A 17,481-nucleotide genomic window follows, 5' to 3' on the forward strand; every position below is an offset into this window, starting at 1 on the left:
TGTGTTATAAGCCAGATACAGGAACTGATCAAAGTAACTCAAAAAATTTTATCAGAAATCACTGCCCTTCCAACGAACATTTTATCAACATGCAGTCAACGGAACACATGCTTCCTGAATTTATACTGGTTTGACCTCATTAATGTGTATAAATACCTAAAGGCAGGGGTGTCAAGAGCAGGAGCCAGGCTCTTCTTGGTTCTTATTCAAGAACCATATAGACACAATCCTGTGCCAAATGCTCTGGGATGAACCAGATGACCCACTGTGGTCCCTACAAACCTGACACTTGCCGTGTTCCTGTGTCAGACAGAAGACACCCAAATATCACGAAAGATGTTTGACAGAACCGCTGTTCTGGACGCAGTCTGCGGGTTCGAATTTGTCTCCAAGTTGCCGACAAACCCGTGTCTTGTCCCAGCGGAGTGCCTGTACTTTGGCAGGCTGGCAGAGGTGACTCCAGTCCCGCCGCAGCACCCCGCTGGCGCCGCCCAGCTCCTCCGGGCACCGGGGCGGTGCTCCACCCTGCCCCCCCGCTGCCCTCTGGGCGCCGATTGGCTGATGTTCCGCAGGCCCCGCCACGGCCCATCGCTGATTGGACCGACCCGGCAGTGCTCGTCGCTCATTGGCGCAGGCGGGGCGCCCCGCCTCTTCCGCGCTGCTGCCTGGCGTAGGCGCGGTGCAGAGCCGCAGCTGCCTGCCCGCCCTTCGCCCATGGCCGACATGGAGCTGTTCGGTGCCCAGCAGCCGCAGCAGACGCCGGCCGGGAACGGGACGTCCGACGGTGGCGAGGAGGATCCCGCCGCCGCTTTTCTGGCGCAGCAGGAGAATGAGATCGCGGGCATAGAGAACGACGAGGGCTTCGGCATCCTGGAGAACGGCGATGTACCCGAGGCGCTGCAGGGTCCCGAGGGCCTCGGCGTGGGTACGCCCTGCAGGGGCGGCGGGTTGGGGCTGGGGGTGAAGGGTCACGCTCCCCTTGTCCCTCGGGGCGGTGCCGGTGGGGCCCTCGCCCGGGCACTCTGCCGCGAGCGGGGCCTCGGGGGTGCATCGGGGCCGTCCTGGGTGCACTGTGCCACAAGGTGAGCTGCCTCCTTGCTCCCTCGGTTATAGTTTGTATGCCCTGAAGATGCCTAAGGTGTGCCCGTATCTTAATACGAGCGATGCTGATCTCGTCTAATCCTGGAGCCTGCCTGAAGGAAGGTTTCTGAAAGCTGGATAAATCCGCCACTTGAGTTTCTGTCTTCAGCGGGGGTGATCTTAGTATTAAAGCATAAGAGCAGTTAAGCTAATGTTTAATTTGGCTAAACCTTTAGCCTTTATTCCTTGGTAACCTTTGTACTCAATGTACCAAGCCCGACACTGCAGAACCTCCGTTTGGAGAAGGGTGGGAACTGTGTGTTGAGAAGTATAGGTTAGTGTGTTTCCATTTAGTCTAACGATAGCTGAAGCAGCCCAAAATAACACTTCTCCTTATGGAAGGTTTTAACTGAACCCTGAGTGGAAAGGGGTTGATGTTGCGACACTCTCAGAAGACTTTGCTTCTACTTGTCACCAGGGCCACAGGGACATATTTGCTCTCATGTTACATCCCTTTGTCACTGCAGTAGGATGCCACTCTCCTTCCGACAAAGTTGAAACTACTCCCCGGTTCACTGTCAGAACATCTTAGAATTAAGTCTTTATTTTGCAACCTGATATCAGAAATTACTGACGTATCTTATGTATGAGGGGGCAGGTTTGTAGTATCTCTGTGAATAATGCTCATCTAGATAAACTGGGTAATGGAGACCTCACAATACTTATTTAGTGCTAGTAGTGCCTTTAATGTCAGCTCTCTCATAAGGTCCAAAACATATGGATTACATACTCCTGAAAAAAATGGTGTCTACTGAGGACTCTCTTGCTCCAGTACAAGAACTTGAGAATAATTGTTACTAGAACGCAATCCTGTTTTGGTATCATACATAATTTGACTTCTGTATTCTATGTATAGCGCAGAAACAGACACAATGGACACTTCCCTTCTTACTTTCAGAAGCCTTAGACAAACATCATGCCTTGCATGGGCTTTATGTTCCAAACAGACTCCGGAACATTAAAGTAGCTGTTTGAAAGCTAATTTAGTTAGTGAAAAAAAAATCTATCATTGACCTTTCTCACGATGTACTAGAACAACTAGAGGAGTATGTTCTCTACATGCCTGTAGTGATGACTATTGCAAAGGGTTTTCTTATCAAAAAGTTGATTTGTTCAATACTTCTAGACTGGTTAGATATTTAATGGCTTCTGTTGCCATTTGTGTTAGACATTTCTTATCATCTAATCAGTACCTTAATAAATATCAAACAGTTGTAGTCTCTGGCATGTTAGCTCATTAAACTCTTCTGTAATTGAATAGGTGAATGCAAATTTCTTGAAACAATGCAAGTTCTTATGTAAATCCTTAAGCATCGTGACCAGGGATTTGTGGATTTACTTTTTTTAACCGTAACCTTTTCTGAACTCCTAATTTACAGGTCTGGTGGATAAGTTCTTTCTAAATACTAGGCCTAAAGTAATAACTTGGGCAGCTCTCAACTGAAGTTTGAAGATCTTAACTTCAGATATAGTGACAAGCAGTCATCAGCTTCTTGAAATACACTTTCAAGAATCATAGTGTCTCATCAACGAACAGTCTTTCAATTTCAGCCTCTTGGTAAATGATTAGACAAATACATGGGCAGAAGTGAGCTTCATGAGTTGAAAGCATCAGTTTTGGGAATTCTGTTAATTGTTGTGTGTCTCACACAGCATCATTTCATGTTGCCATGATCAGGGCTGGAATACTGATCCAAGCCTGTTCTAATAGGGCCATTCATTATGTAAATAGCTATGCCATTCACGCTGCCTGAGCTTGCAAAAACCTAATCTTATTTTCCTTGGAAGGGGAAGCATAATCCCAGCTCCAGAAAGTAGGGAGTACTGTATAAATCAAGTAATACAATGCTGTTGCCTGGGTATTAGTAATGTGATGTCTTATGCGATTTCTTTTTCAGGCATGAGTCAATGTCCATGTCTGTACAGTGAGATTCTGACAATAGTATGTCTTGAGGTTGTATCAATTCACTTACTATGTTCTCTGAGCAAGAGAGAGACTTCAAGGGGAAATGTGTGATTTCTAGATACTGTATGCCTATACGAAATCCTCCTGGCAGTTTGTCGAGTAGCTTCTTATGGGGAATTTCAAAGACAGGCAGTTATATTTATTCACAATCATGCAAATACACAAGTTTAATGTAGGCTGACTGGTCTCAAACATTGCTTTCACATTTTCATGCTCTTTATGTTTTATATGTATTTGACTGAATTATGTTGGTCCATCTTCTTCAAAAGACATTCATGAGCCTCTAGCAATTAAGAAAATTAATTGTGTCTGGTAGTTTGTCTAGGTATTTCATTTAACAGCCTTTCAGGAACTGAGTATCAGTTTGCATGAAAATTGTTTAGGAAAGAATTGGTTCTTCCTGTCTCTGTTGTTAGCACCACAGACAGAAAGAATTCTTGTCTGTGACTTGTTTTTTTTCTTAATTGTTTGAACAGCCATTCATCTGGGTTTTGCTAAGCAATCAGCATCTGAGGCTTCAGAGCCCCATAAGACAGCACTGAAAAAGGTATAAGAGAGGGATGGTATCTGTCTAGCTTGTGTTAGTGATGCTGCATTATTATGAAGTCAGGACAGAAAAATCTATTTGTTAAAATTTTGTTTTCAAGAGAATACTAGTGGGAATTTACAGGAGGTGGAAATTGCAGAGGCTGTTACGTTGGAAAATTACAGAAGCTGTTATGGCACAGTATTATTGCAGGTGTGTTTTAGTTCTAGCCTATTGATTATATTGAAAATGAGGGAAGTAATGGGTTTTGATAGCACAGCAGATTAGAACTAAAACACCAGAAAGAAGCACTCTTCCTGAGGTGCTTGCCTTTATTTTGCACACAGGCACTAGAATGAGTTACGACTAGAAAAATTATTTCTTCTCCAGGTTCTTGCATAACTATGTAAACAAAAGTTTTGTAAAAAATTCTTCATTCTTATTATCACGTGGGTGAAAGGTAGGTAAACGGAAAGCATGACTGTGCCTAAAAGAAAAGGATGGGAAACTAGGCCTTGAGAGGTGAAGTTACTTAACCTTATGTCAGAATATATTAAACTTTATGTTCTTCTGTTGCTTTAACTAGAGCTGCTAGCTCACTGAAAGTAGCAGTAGGTAGAGTCCTTACTGTTTAAAAGAGATGCTGAAGGTAACTCCTTAAAAATATATCTATTTTAAAAGAGTAGAAGAAAAATGTTTCAATGTGTTGCAAAGCCCTGCCTCTGACATTTCTGATAATTGCCCTCTTTTGCATTGAGGATAAGACTTTAGAGAGGCTTAGGCCAATTGGTACTGAGTGGTAATAATGCCAGTAAATAGCCTTCAGAATAGTTGGTCATCATTGTGATAAACCTCTGAGGCATATATTGACTTCTAGGACTGAAGTGACAAAATGGGTTTTGTATTTGTCTTCAAACTACCCAATCTTTTCTTTTGTAAGCTGTAGTAAATGTGGAGGGCATTGAAGGTAGCTTTCTATTTCTGGCAAGCTTGGGTGTTGTATCTCCTGTAAATGCAAGGCAGCTGGTATGAGTTATCCTCTCCAGATTCTTCCAGACTCTAAAAGGTATCTGTGTTGCTGTATGAAAGTTCATTATTACCATATTGGCAGCATGTGTCACAGAACTGTAGATGTATGTGCATGTTCATTTCAACAGTGCCCTTAAAAATAAGAGCTTATCTTAAGTTCAAAAGTAAACAACAAGGAGTATGGATCATTACTAACTGAGATGGTTCTAAATATGTGGATTTTAACTTCAGGAGATACAATACTGTGATAGAATTGGATGGACTCTGAGACCAGTAGAGGGGTCTCATTGTTCATGACTGCTGAAAATGATATGATGGTACTACCAGTATTTAGGCTTTTTCTCTGGGAAGCTTATGAAATTGCGTGTTTCTGTGAACATAAAAATCTGATACACAACTGGCATGGATTACTGATAGGAAGGCTGGCAAACAGGTAGTTTTTCTATACTTCATACTTAATTATACAAGCACGAAGACTGGAGAGCTGAAGTGAAGGAATGTTTGACTATTGGTCTTGTTCCAGTTAGCACACTTGTATTGGCATATGACAGCATGCTGGTACAGTTCTGTTTCCTCTTCTGCTTGTGATGTGCTCAGTCAGCATGCTGACTCTGCAGCTTAATTGCAAGTTCTAGGGAGCTCAGAACAGATGGGAAATTTGTTCTAATATTGCTAATGCTTCTGACCTGAGTGCCCTCTCTAAACACAGTTCAATGTCTGTTAGTGTCTGTTTCTGTGCAGAACAGAAATGGCCTTTAGACAAACCTGTGTGCTTCATCTCAGGTGTAGCCTTAAGCAATGATGTTTTTCCTTTTACGTGAGCAGACTACCAGCCTGTGCAGTGAAGACCATAATGAATGTTTTTCGGTGTGACAAGGAAACTTAGACATATTATCGCTGTTCTTGGAAGCATCCTCAAGGTTTATGAGCCCTCTCGCATAGCTGGTGACTTCAGTCTCTGTAAAGGCCTCCTGTACTTGCAGACCAGTAGGAATCTGACAAAGTAGCAACCACGTCTCAATTATGGGAGTCTAGTTATAAAATATCAGTTTCTCATAACTGAAAAGCTGTGTTTTTCTTAATTTGAGTCTTCCCCTGCAAAAGTTAGTAACTATGTTCTTGTGAACTAGTATCCTCCAATGTGCTGTTCTTGAACTGATGAATTTACAGTCCTCTACATAACACAGTTGATGATTGCACTTCAGGGCTCAGAAATAAAGACTTGAAACACTTCCCTAGTTCCCTGATAAAGGAGTGTGAAGAACTGCCTGTGTGCCATTGCCTAGTACTATGAAAGTGATGCATACCTAGCCACAAACAAGAGGATACAGCAGCATAACTCAGTTAGTTTTAGGTCAGTCAGCAATCTGTCTTTATGAAGGTGGTGCAAAATGGTTTTTCTGCTTACTGTTTGATATATTCACTTCTTTCACTGAGGAGTTTATTATGGTTGAAACACTTCTGTGTGATAGATTCATCCATGGTGGCATGAGTAACATGGCTACTTGGTATAACACGCGGACAGATGTTACATGGTGCTGCTCCAGAGAGATGCCCTGCTGAATTTAGCTGTTCTTGAAAATCTTGGTATATTTTGTATAGTCCAGAGATTTAAGTAATTTCAAAAACTTTATAAAGTTTGCCCCACAACTGGCATATACTCCTTATGGCTGTGTTTTAAAGATGATATTTTAGGGTTCCGTGGCAAAGATTTGTACCTGAGCCCCTTCCTGAGGCTCTATTGTCATTGTCACTTCAGAGATAATAATGCTGCAGCTGAAGTGGGAAGCTATCAAGCATGCTGTCACAGATGGTAGCAGAAAGGTGACTTTGCTAGGAATGTTAGCTGTATCTTTTGAGCTAATTAGGAGGTAACAACACTAGGATAAGAATTGCCAGTTGTTGGCTGCAGGATTGTTAATCTTCCAGGCAGACACTAAAAAAGTAGTAGTCATCCTTCTTAACTTCAGAACAGTTGTATAGTAGTCAGCTTCTAAGAGAGGGAGGACAGGGTGGGAGTAGCTTTAGAATGCAGTCTGTAGCTGCTTCTCAGCAGTATCAGCTCTGCTGTTTATGTTGTTAGAAGCCGGACCTCATGATGAAGAAATGACCTTGTATTTCTGGTTCTGCAGAATGGTGGCTCACTTGGTTTTTCATGCCTGTCCATAAAAGTGCAGGGAGGAGGAAGTGTCCCTGCAGGGCATCAAGTAACATTCACTTTCACAACTCCCACATTACATACTCCAGTAAAGCTTTCCATGCAAGTTACAGAAATCAGTAAATCTGGCTGTTCTGTATTTTCTCAAATGACTAAACAAGTCACCTCTTTACAGATGCCGTTGATGGAGTGGTTAACGGGGATGTCTATCAGGTAAGATAGAAGTATTCTGTACTTAGAATGTGCTATTCTATTCTATTCTGAGAACTTTACCTTAATGTAGACTAATTCTTCCTATTTCTCGTCTTTAAAGTAATTTAGTCTCATATCTGAGGAGGGTCTTCTGTTCTGGTAGCTAATTTCATAAAGTTGTGAATGTTCTTAATTATGCCCGTCCTCTGAAGTTAGAGGCAACTTAAAGCAGCAGTTCATTTTGAAACGTGACTTAACAGTACATAAGCACTGTAAAACAGCCCACAGATGGGCTCTGTAATATGACTTTACATTGCCTTGTACTGGCTGCTAAGCTGAAAGTGTGCTCTGATTAAGTAGTTTAAAGCAGAGTTTTCAGATTTGCTTGCTCTTTGAAGATGATTAATGCATCCTGGTTGTCTTATCAAGATGCTCTTACAAGGAATGGACTGAAAACATTTTACATTTCCTAGTGACATGAAGGTGCAAAAATTAAGCTGATGGCTAGAAAGCTAAATCGGAGTATGAAAGCACGTTAGACAGCCATGGTAATCACACAAGGAAGAGATACGTGCTTTGTTGGTGTCAGGGAGGAATGAGGCATGCTAAGGCAATCACTTTGTTGTTGTAACTGAATTTCACACCAGTTTGTCCAAGGCATGGTCATTGCCTGGCGTCGCAGTTGGCTCATTAGCCCTGATTAAATGAAAGCTTGGGAAGGAAGCAACATACGAGTGATGTACTTCTCCTTAAGAGTTTTCAGTGAATGCTGAGCTTTGTGGAGACACAGACTTGTGTGGAAACATAAAATATCACTACTGCTGATATTCTTACATCCTCAGCATTACTGTGAGATTGATGGGATAACTTGTATTTTACAGGCCCTTTGCACTTCCTTGTGCAACAGAAGGTAGATTGCTCCCTTTAGATACCTTGATTTTGTGTTTGGAATTCTAAGAGATCGGTTGCTTTGATTGACAGAGAAGAGACTGAACGGGCTAAACATAACTTACATTTTAGCTACCTGTAACTAGCTGGCCCTGCAGCTGGCCAGTTTATTTTGCTTTGGATGAAATGTGAAGCCTCGTGTTGTTGCACCAGCCTAGTGTCTTCTCTTTGCATTATTCCTGCATTGAGGGCTAGAGGAGGTCCAGGGAGGGGCAAGGCACAGCCAAATCTGGCTGCAATCGACCTGGTACTCTTAGGAGTGGTATTTCTTAGCTCTGTTAGGGATAGGATACATCAATACAAGTTGTTAGAGTATCTTCTGTAGCAAATACCAAAATATTCATTAGCTTTGTAAATCTGGTGTATTAATGTTAGCCCTATTCATTTCAAGTCTTTGAGATGTTACATTGTAAAAAAGGATGCTAGTACTCTCACTGTTCTGATAATTAAATATAGAAATGCTTCTTGTGTTATAAGCTGCATACAGCAATCCAGATTTTGTAATGTGACATGCAAATGTCTCCTGAAGTAGACAAATAAGCTGCAAAGAATGTTTTATGCTCCTGTGCACAAAACCATAAAGAAAATTACTTTCACAGCAAATATTTAAGGTGAGATGAGCTCAGAGAGTATCTGGCCTACAACTGTATATTGAGGTGCTAGGCATTGTCTTCTGCATTCTGCAGGCTTAGTGCTCTGGCTCTAAGTGTTTGTGGCACTTATATTTCCAGTTGTCTTGAATTTTTATTTTTATCCTTGATTTCTGGAGGGAGTCCTGTGTTAATTTCCTTCAATTCTGTTGTAATTTGTAGCAAGATGTTTTTAATGGTGAAAATGTGTTATAACGTCAAATGAATGTGTTATTAGCTCAGTTCAGATAGAGTCTAATTTTATATAGCTGGCAGACAGTTATCTGGAATATTTGTTTGTTATGCACAAATGATTTTACTGTTTCTTTCTTCCAAGGAGAGTAATGGTCCCACAGACTGCTATGCTGCCATATCCCAAGTAGATCGACTGCAATCAGAACCAGAAAGTATTCGTAAGTGGAGAGAGGAGCAAAAGGAGCGCCTAGAGCAACTTGGTAAGCATGGTATTTATTGAGTCACTTAAATGTCAGCTTCTCTCAGGCTGAGAGAGTTAGGGTTGTTCCACTTGGAGAAAAAAAGGCTCTGGAGTGACCTTAGAGCAGCCTTCCAGTACGTAAAGGGGATCTACAGAAGAACTGGAGAGGGAATTTTTACAAGGGTGTGTAGTTTACAAGGAGTAATGGCTTTAAACAGAAAGAGGGTAGATGGGATTAGCCATTAGGAAAAAAAAAAATACGGTGAGGGTGGTGAGGCACTGGCACAGGTTGCCCAGAGAAGCTGTGAATGCCCCATCCCAGGTTGCATAGGCTTTGAGCTGTCTGGTCTAATGGAAGATGTCCCTGCCCATGGCAGAGGAGGTGGAACTAGGTGATCTTTAAGGCCTCTTCCAACTCAAGCTGTTCTATGATCCTTAAGCAGTAGAATTCTGAACCATGGCACTGCCTCTTTGGAGTCTTAACATGCTTCCTGAGTTCAAGGAGCAAGCTGTCTAGTAAGCAGACTTAATACTGGTGTGGGAGTCAGCAAGCAAGTGACTCTCTGAACCTTAACTTATAGATGAGCTGACAGACAATGAACAGCTTTTGTAAGTTAAAAAGAAGAGAATAAATACTGCAGGCATTAGTAGTTTTTTTCAAAGGATAAAGCTAACTCATTTTGTAATTGCTGAGGCCATCTGTTGTCACATGGATCTTACTCTAACAACTAAATTAAGAAAGTAATGGATTATTAACTAAACTAATTACAGCGATCAAATGCAGTGGTACCGACCCATGTGCAGCATCTAAGAGACTACAAACAGGTGTGCTTCCCACTTACATGGTGGAGGAGCCTTTTTTTGAAATTGTTAGGTCAGAACCTTCTGTAAAATGTAATTCTTGGTAGAGCTGACCCTTTTACTCCTCTTTTGGGCTAGTTACAGTAGCTGAACTGCAGGCTGTGTGTAAAAGTAAGTGGAGTGCCAGTGCTTCATCTAAGCATAGAGGCTTTGCTAAGCCTTGTTCCTGCACTGGCATTACAAGGTGACTGTTTCTGGTTTGAGCGGTTTGCAGACCAACAGATTTACTGAATCTGAACTACTCTGCAAAATGCCTATCCTAAAGTGAAGTGGACTGTCCCAGTTACACAGCACAGGAATTCTGTTTAGCTAATCCTTTGGATATTCATAATATATAGAGTTCTCATAGCCTAAATCAGGAAATCTCGTAACCCTTACCTGAGTTGATGAGGCAACTGCCTGCACTAGAGCGCATCTTGAACCATCAGTTGAAATGTTTGGAAGATGCATTTGGATACAAACATGACTGATAAAGCAATTCTTAAATCTTCAGATGCAAACTCACGAAAGCAGGAAGCAGAATGGAAAGAGAAGGCAATAAAAGAGTTGGAAGAGTGGTATGCAAGGCAAGATGAAAAGCTCGAGAAAACAAAAGCCAGTAACAGGTAATGTTTCTCCAGCCATCAGAAGAGTTATGGTTCTAGTTATGAAAATAACTGGGGAGGGAGGTTAGAATACTTCTTGTATGTCCTAAGGCAATAGTTCTTCAGATCATTAAAGTAAACGCTCCTGCTACGTATCTTTTTAAATTTTCTTAAATAGTCTAGATTAAATGTCCAGGAAGTATTAAGATGTTAATCAAGTATTACTAAAGATTTGTTAGGACATGAGGCTCAAACATGGCCAGAAAATATTTTACTCTGTTGTCATGCTCCCCGCTGCACAGGCCTTCAGTGTCTGCAATTACCTACTCTGAGACTAGCTTTCTTACTTGCTTACTTTGGAACATATGGAAGTGGCATTCCAGTTAATCTCTGCTACAGGTCGTTTCATGAAATGTCTTAATACCTTTTGCTGCTCTTTTTGGGAGCAGTTCAGAAATAACGTGACTCAGTTCTACTAGTGAGAAACTAAATGCTGACTGTGTCTGTAGTGGTTTGAATTGTCTAATTATTGGTCCTGTGGCAGAAAGTGATGTCTTGGTTGCTGGAAAGTAAGCTCTTATACTTTCTTAGAAGTTCTCTGTGGAATTTTGACTTCAAACTTCATGAAGGTAAACGTGATAGAACTCACTTAATGCCTCTAAATCTCTACTTCATTCTGTCCAGGTAATCATCAGGACTTCATTATATTTTGGGAACTCACAGGGTACAAGATGAACTGCTGTTTTGTTCATTTTGTTGTTGTTTTTTTTGTTCATTTGTTTTTTTGAAATACCACTTTTCTTATCAAAATGGCCATCAGGTTTGTCTTTATTAAGTAAAGTTCTAGGTAGGCTACTTTTCTTTCTAAAGGAAGAAAGGAGGCCTACACTGCCTTTAGAATGATGAATTTGCCACTTCCATTTACTGAGGAATTCACTACCTTTTGGTTGGGCCGAGAAAGGGAAACAGGATTAGTACTGTTCTAGCTGGTGGCCAGAGCTCGTGATACCCTCATAGCTTTATTATGGCCAGTGTTTGAGTGCAGGATGTAGAGTCTGGAGCAGGACTCATTAAACAGGTGTTGCACAGAAGTGTTTGGCATTCTCATCACCCTGGTGAGATCTCTTGCCTCATGGTAGTTTCTACCCTCTGGGAGTAGTCTAATGCTAGCACTGGGGCCCTAGTCCTCAACTAGGTGGTCCGGACTTCTAGGATGTAGCAGAATTTGTGTGTTGCCCCTCTGACCAGTGGTTTAATTGCTACATTCCATGTGGTAACTGCTTTCCTGTAACAGTAAGTCTAGGTGATGCAAGGTTAATGTGCTTGTTAGAACTGCCTCCAGCTGTGTTCTGTACTTCTCATCCTTATCTCTTTTCTCCTGCCTGCTTGCCTGCCTGTTGGACTACTTGCTACCTAGGGTGGCAGATGAAGCTTTCTACAAACAACCCTTCGCTGACGTGATTGGTTATGTGTATGTTGCCTAACTGCCAATTCTGTTTGCTTGTCAACACGATAATAAGCAGGATCAGAAATAGTGCTGAATGTCTGAAGGTGCCTTCTGAATATTTACTTTTTGGACCACTTCTGGTCTGCGGTACTAAGTATAGTTCTCCTGTATGCAGTGCACAAAGCCTATCACTTTCAGATTAAGTCACATAGTGTACAACCACTGGAATTTCAGTAATGACTTCAGTAGTCTTTAGACCTCAGGGTTTATAGTTGTTTCCAGGCCAGTGAACGTTGCTTAGCAAGATGCTTTGCTGGGGGTGTGGGTTAGTGCCTGCAGTTTTACATGGCTGCTGTATTTAGTCCTTCCACAGGGAAGCAATGTTTAATTCTGTAATAGGCAGTGACCACCTGGTTTGCCTACATATCAGAAAAATATTCAAGCAATTCTTGCACATAAAAGTTCACAAGCCAAGGAAGGTAGAAATGAATTGCCTGACATAAATCAGGATAGAAAATATGCGTGCATATAGAAATAGGAGGCTGTTAGAGAACAAATGGAAAGTACAAGAAGGTGTTATTTGGAAATCAGTGTAAACTGCTGGGAAGACATTTTGGAGCAGTGTCAATGTTCTGCCAGCCCAATAGGACAGTGAAAACAGAGCTCAGACTTTAAAGCCCCAGTGAGTATGCTAGTTTCTGAGGGATAGAAGGATTGCAATGTTCATTGGCTTGTTCATGTATTTTAATTTCTTCCCTTAATTTGTAGACTCGAATTGAAAGATGGACATGCCACAGATTCTAAGGTGACACCTTTAGAAGGTGTACTGGTGAGCCATGTTGTGGCTTTGAGTGCATTAATATTGAAGGTTTGGTGTGAAATTCACAGCTAACTGTAGGTGGATATAAACCAAGACTTGTGAAATGATGGATTTACAGGTGGTGTTTAACTTTTCTGAAATCTCCTGGAGTTGGTTTTGTTAGATTTTTTTTCAATAAAACCCTTATTTTCATATGTACAATGCAAATGTGCAGTGTAAGTGCTGCCTAATAAAACTGGCTGCCTGTTTCCTGAATGTAGGCTAAGCTACCTACTGCATGTTCAGCCAGCTAATCATCTGCATTAGACTCATTCTCATTTTCTATATCTGACTTAAACTTTCTCTCCTTGTTTCTTTTTTTCTCTTCACCTTTAAGCACTAACATAAATCATCCTTGCTACAGCCTAGAACAGTTAAGTAAAAAAACCTTCACTGCCCCTTAAAAGTGTCATGTCACATTAAGTAGCAGTGTTGTAGTGATCCTTGTCTTCAGTGGTGTCTGTAACCTTATCATCCCTGTGAATAGTGCTGAACCCTCATGGGAGAGTCATTTTCACTGCTTTCTCTGTACTGCTTGTTGGAGTAGATGGATTTGGTTTGATCTCTTGATGCTTACTGCTTCTGCACTCAGGCAGCTACCAGGGCCCCACAGTTCATGTAAACTACATGCTGGAGTGTTATCCCTGCATTGAAGCAATGCTATTGGCAGCATAGAAAAGGCGAAATAATACAGCTGGGAAGCCACTGGCACTATCCAGTACTTAATGTACAAAGCCTCCTTAGAGTCTCCTTAGGGTGAGAGCAGGGGAAATGTTTGTTCTGTGAGATGACCTCAAACAAGTCATCTCCTCTGCCAAGATATGCTTTAGTCTATTGCGCTCACAAGCGTGGGATTCATGACTTAAATTCCTTACGATTCATGCTGCTTCAGTACAGCATTGGGAATCATCAGCAGATAGTTTGCTGATGGCCTGTAGGCCTTGGGGCTGATTTAAATCCTCAAATGGAATTTGTTTAAGACATGCTTGCAGGCAGTTGTAAATTTCCAGTTGGCAAATCTCCAGTATAAGCCATCAAGTGGCAGAGGCTTAACTAGTTAAGACCTGGGCATTTCTCCATAAATAAAATGCCTACATAGAAGTACCTTACTTTCTGGAAGCTGGTGTGGTGACTCCTTCGGCAAAGACTCAGTAACTATTCTTAAAACCAAACACCTGTATTCCAACATTTTACACAATCCTCTGCAATCCTCTGCACTGCTTGTGCATAGCATACTATTGCAATCTACTTTCATCTCCAGGATTGGGGCAGTGGGAGCTTATGTGGCCATAATGTCCACAAGCAGCTGTCAGGTCACATCTCTTTTGAAACATGCTGAAAGAAACTGCATCCTGTAAGAGGGAAGGAGTGCCTTATATGCTGGGCATTAACACAAGGTGCTTTGCATTGCTTTTAGGGCAGCTGAAGAAGCCTTTGTGAATGATGCAGAAGAAGTTTTTCCGGGCACTGAGTGGGAACGTGTGGCTCAGCTCTGTGACTTTAATCCCAAGTCTAGTAAGCAGGCAAAAGATGTGTCCCGCATGCGTTCAGTCCTCATCTCGCTCAAGCAGGCTCCACTGGTTCGCTGAAGCAAAGCTCGACGGAAACACTACAAATGCAATACTTTAACCTTACTCAGAGAAGCTATGTTTGCAGTAATTTGATTAATTGTTTCAATGTGGTTTTTTGGACCACATCATGATGTATCTAGAGCTGATCATTGTTTGATTGCATGTTCTTCCTGATGTTTCCTTTCTGTGTCTGAAATGGGAGAACCTTCAAAACTGTAGTCTCTGTGCTGCTGTGCACTGAGGTGTCACTTCCCACATTACTGATATTAAAGATCTGTTAAACAGCAAAGTGTGTTGACTTTGGATGAATTGAGAAGGTCTCCTGATTGCTTTTGACAGAGGGTGTTTGAATTAAGTGTAAGTAAACATTTTTCTTGATTGATACTGATTTCACCTTACTGGTGAATGTCCAGCCAGCAGTGCTTCTGGTCTCTGCAAGGTTGTCCTGCTTGTTTCAGTAAGCTTTCTTAAAGCCTTTGAGAGCTTTAGTTTAAAAACTTCTCCCTTATCACACTAGATAGCAGCTCAAGAAAACTAAAACAGCAGGCTTGTTAAGGGGCTTTTCTTGCTTCCAGTGGGACTGTGGACACTGCCTTCTGCAGGTAAGTAGTTCTGTTAGTTTTCTGCTGTCGCTCTGGCTGCGAATCTCAGGTTCAACATATAGGCGAGGGCACTGAGCAGTTAAGACCTTTGATATTCTACTGCTTATTCTGTTCTGCTAGGTTCTCAATGCTGTCTTCATGTGCAAAGATCTGTGGTGTAGAGATCTTGGATGTTTTTGAACTGTGTTCTTGTCCTCACTGACCTTTGCAGACATTTCATGACTAGGGTGGTGAACTGGAGAGTTGGAGAGCAAGAGAAGGGAAGACTTGCTCTTACTGCTGTTCATCTCTAGGTTGGAGCTCTGTCTGCCAAGGTGGTTGAATCTGAAACAAAATTATCTAGAAAATCTCTGTTCTGCTTCCTTGGCTCACCCAGCAGTCACAAGAGCTGTATTCTAGCCTTGCTGTGTTAAATCTTCCTTTAGCTGTTTTCTAAAACTAATCTCTTCAGTCTCCTACATTATTTCACCATGTTTATCAAAGACACAGTATCTTAACTACTGTGTAGTGTAATTGCTTTAATAGCTTTTATCTACAAGCTGGAAGATTAGTCCAGGAAGTTTAAAAGAGGTTGCAGATGCAGACTACAATGTACCAAGGCTCAGGATGTTACTGCATAGCAGCTGTTTTACTAGCAGCTGTGTCCCTTTGCTGGGTAAGGTAGTGAATAAATGGCTTCCAGTTGGGCTGCAGTAGTTAAGCTGTTCTTTACTGTTGTCTGTAATGACTGGAGCTACTGTCATGTTTGCAAGTGTATTCACACACTGCTGATGGGTGGTGATGAGAGTGACAGTAGATCACAGGTCTGAAAGCTTGATTTCATGGAAGATTAAGGCAAGAAGGTATCTTCTGAACTGCACAAGGGTATGGCAGGTGAGTCCAACAGGACTGAAGCACAGAGCAAGTTCACAGAATACTGATACTCATTGGTAGCCTAGTTATTGTTATTCAGTCAAGGCAAATGCATAACTAGTCTACTCATTGTAGACTAGTTATGCATTTGCCTTGACTGAAAATTTCCTTTTTGCTGCACACTCAAAAGCTCTGAAAATAAAGGCATTCAAAATGAACTGATAATTTAATAACGAAAAATCCACTGCATTAAATATACAGTCTCTAAAGTGTTAATATGAATTTAGGAGAATTGGAAAGATCAAATTAGAGGGGTTTACACTGAATTATGGTACTTATTGATCACATTTTCCTATTTTACAGAATATTTTATTTGGCTATGGATGTGGCTTAGAGCTGCAATCCAAGAAAATGAGCAAAGACTCGAAGTCAAGGCCAAAGCAATGTTACAGAAGTTAAAACAGTATTTTATATGTTGGGTTTGTAGAGTGTAAGAATGTGTTTGCAGATTTTTTACATATTTCATCCTGCTGGAACACTTAAAATGCAGCTCTGTGGGTTCTGATCACCTCCACTAACTGATGCAGAGATTTTGCAGGTTAACTTTTCTGCCTTAATTTTACATTCAAGTATGCTAGCTCACTGTCTCCTTTATCAGTGTTGTCATAAAATCATAGACTGGCTGTGGTTGGAAGGGACCTCTGGAAGTCATGTGGTTCAACTCCTCTGCTGAAGCTGAACCACGTCGAGGCTGTCCCCCATGACCATATCCAGACAGCTTCTGAAGATCTTCAAGAAGTGAAATTCCACTACTTCTCTAGGCAACATCTGCCAGTGCTTGGATACCTGTACAGTAAAGAAGTGTTTTCTGATGTGCAGATGAAGCCTCCTGTGTTTCAGTCTGTGCCCAGTATCTCCTGTCATGGCATGAATGAAAAGAGCCTGGCCCCCATCTTTGCACTCTCACTTCAGGTATTTCTATAAATTGATTAGATTCCCCTAAGCCTTCTCATTTTCAGGTTGAACAGTTCCAGCTCTCAGCCCTTCCTCACAGGAGAAATGCTGTAATTGCTTTATAATCTTTGTGGCTCTTCGTTGAACTTACTCTGGTGTGCTTATGTTTTTTGTGTATGGGGGGAGCTGAGAACCAAATGCAGCACTCCTGGAATCAGGACATTTTCTGTGTGATAATTACTTTAGATACTTAGACCTTGTGACAGAGAAAAAGAATTCTTAGGTTTATTTAGGCAAATCAATTCTCTTGTCTAACATTGACTTGTTTTTTTCAGAGGTCAGCATCTGTCACTTTGTTTGTAACTTCATGTGACAGTGTTGTGCTACCGCTGGCCTGCTGTGCATGCTCAATCCTGTTGACTGTCTTTAACTTCCCACTGTTGCTGCTTATTTTTGCAGTGGAATCTGGAAAAAAACCTGGACGCTTCCTATCCTTCAAAAATAATCCCAGCTGCATGCACATGAAGATCTCATGCAGTATTGAGAAAGACGCTGTGGACTCTTGCTGGTATAGAACTTGCTTTGTTTAGCTTCTGATCAGGTGGCAGCCAGCAGCCAGGCAGTCTGAAATTACAATGGGCATTTGTAAAGAAGGGGGATGGAGAGGTCATGGGTTCATTAGGAAGCAGGGGGCCTGAAAACAACAGCACTGTGCATTCATCCTCTG

General features: G+C 41.7%; 1 protein-coding gene across 3 annotated transcripts; it reads left to right on the forward strand.

Annotated features, from left to right (window-relative positions):
- Nucleotides 1-669: 669 nt before the first annotated feature.
- Nucleotides 670-14,635, forward strand: CLTA (clathrin light chain A). 3 transcript variants are annotated; one of them, XM_066181533.1, is made up of 7 exons: nucleotides 670-925; nucleotides 6,995-7,032; nucleotides 8,926-9,043; nucleotides 10,379-10,490; nucleotides 11,887-11,940; nucleotides 13,113-13,148; nucleotides 14,193-14,635. In XM_066181533.1, exons 1-7 carry the CDS (start codon nucleotides 715-717, stop codon nucleotides 14,362-14,364), a joined length of 741 nt encoding a protein of 246 aa, XP_066037630.1. In that variant the 5' UTR covers nucleotides 670-714; the 3' UTR covers nucleotides 14,365-14,635. The 3 variants fall into 3 exon arrangements, with proteins under 3 accessions (XP_066037630.1, XP_066037631.1, XP_066037632.1); XM_066181534.1 differs by lacking the exon at nucleotides 13,113-13,148 and having other exon boundaries at nucleotides 671-925; XM_066181535.1 differs by lacking the exons at nucleotides 11,887-11,940; nucleotides 13,113-13,148 and having other exon boundaries at nucleotides 675-925.
- Nucleotides 14,636-17,481: the final 2,846 nt, after the last annotated feature.

This window comes from Chamaea fasciata, unplaced genomic scaffold, assembly GCF_029207755.1.
Source record: "Chamaea fasciata isolate MVZ Bird 193981 ecotype frontalis unplaced genomic scaffold, bChaFas1.0.hap1 SCAF_4, whole genome shotgun sequence".
NCBI classification, from domain to species: domain Eukaryota; kingdom Metazoa; phylum Chordata; class Aves; order Passeriformes; family Sylviidae; genus Chamaea; species Chamaea fasciata.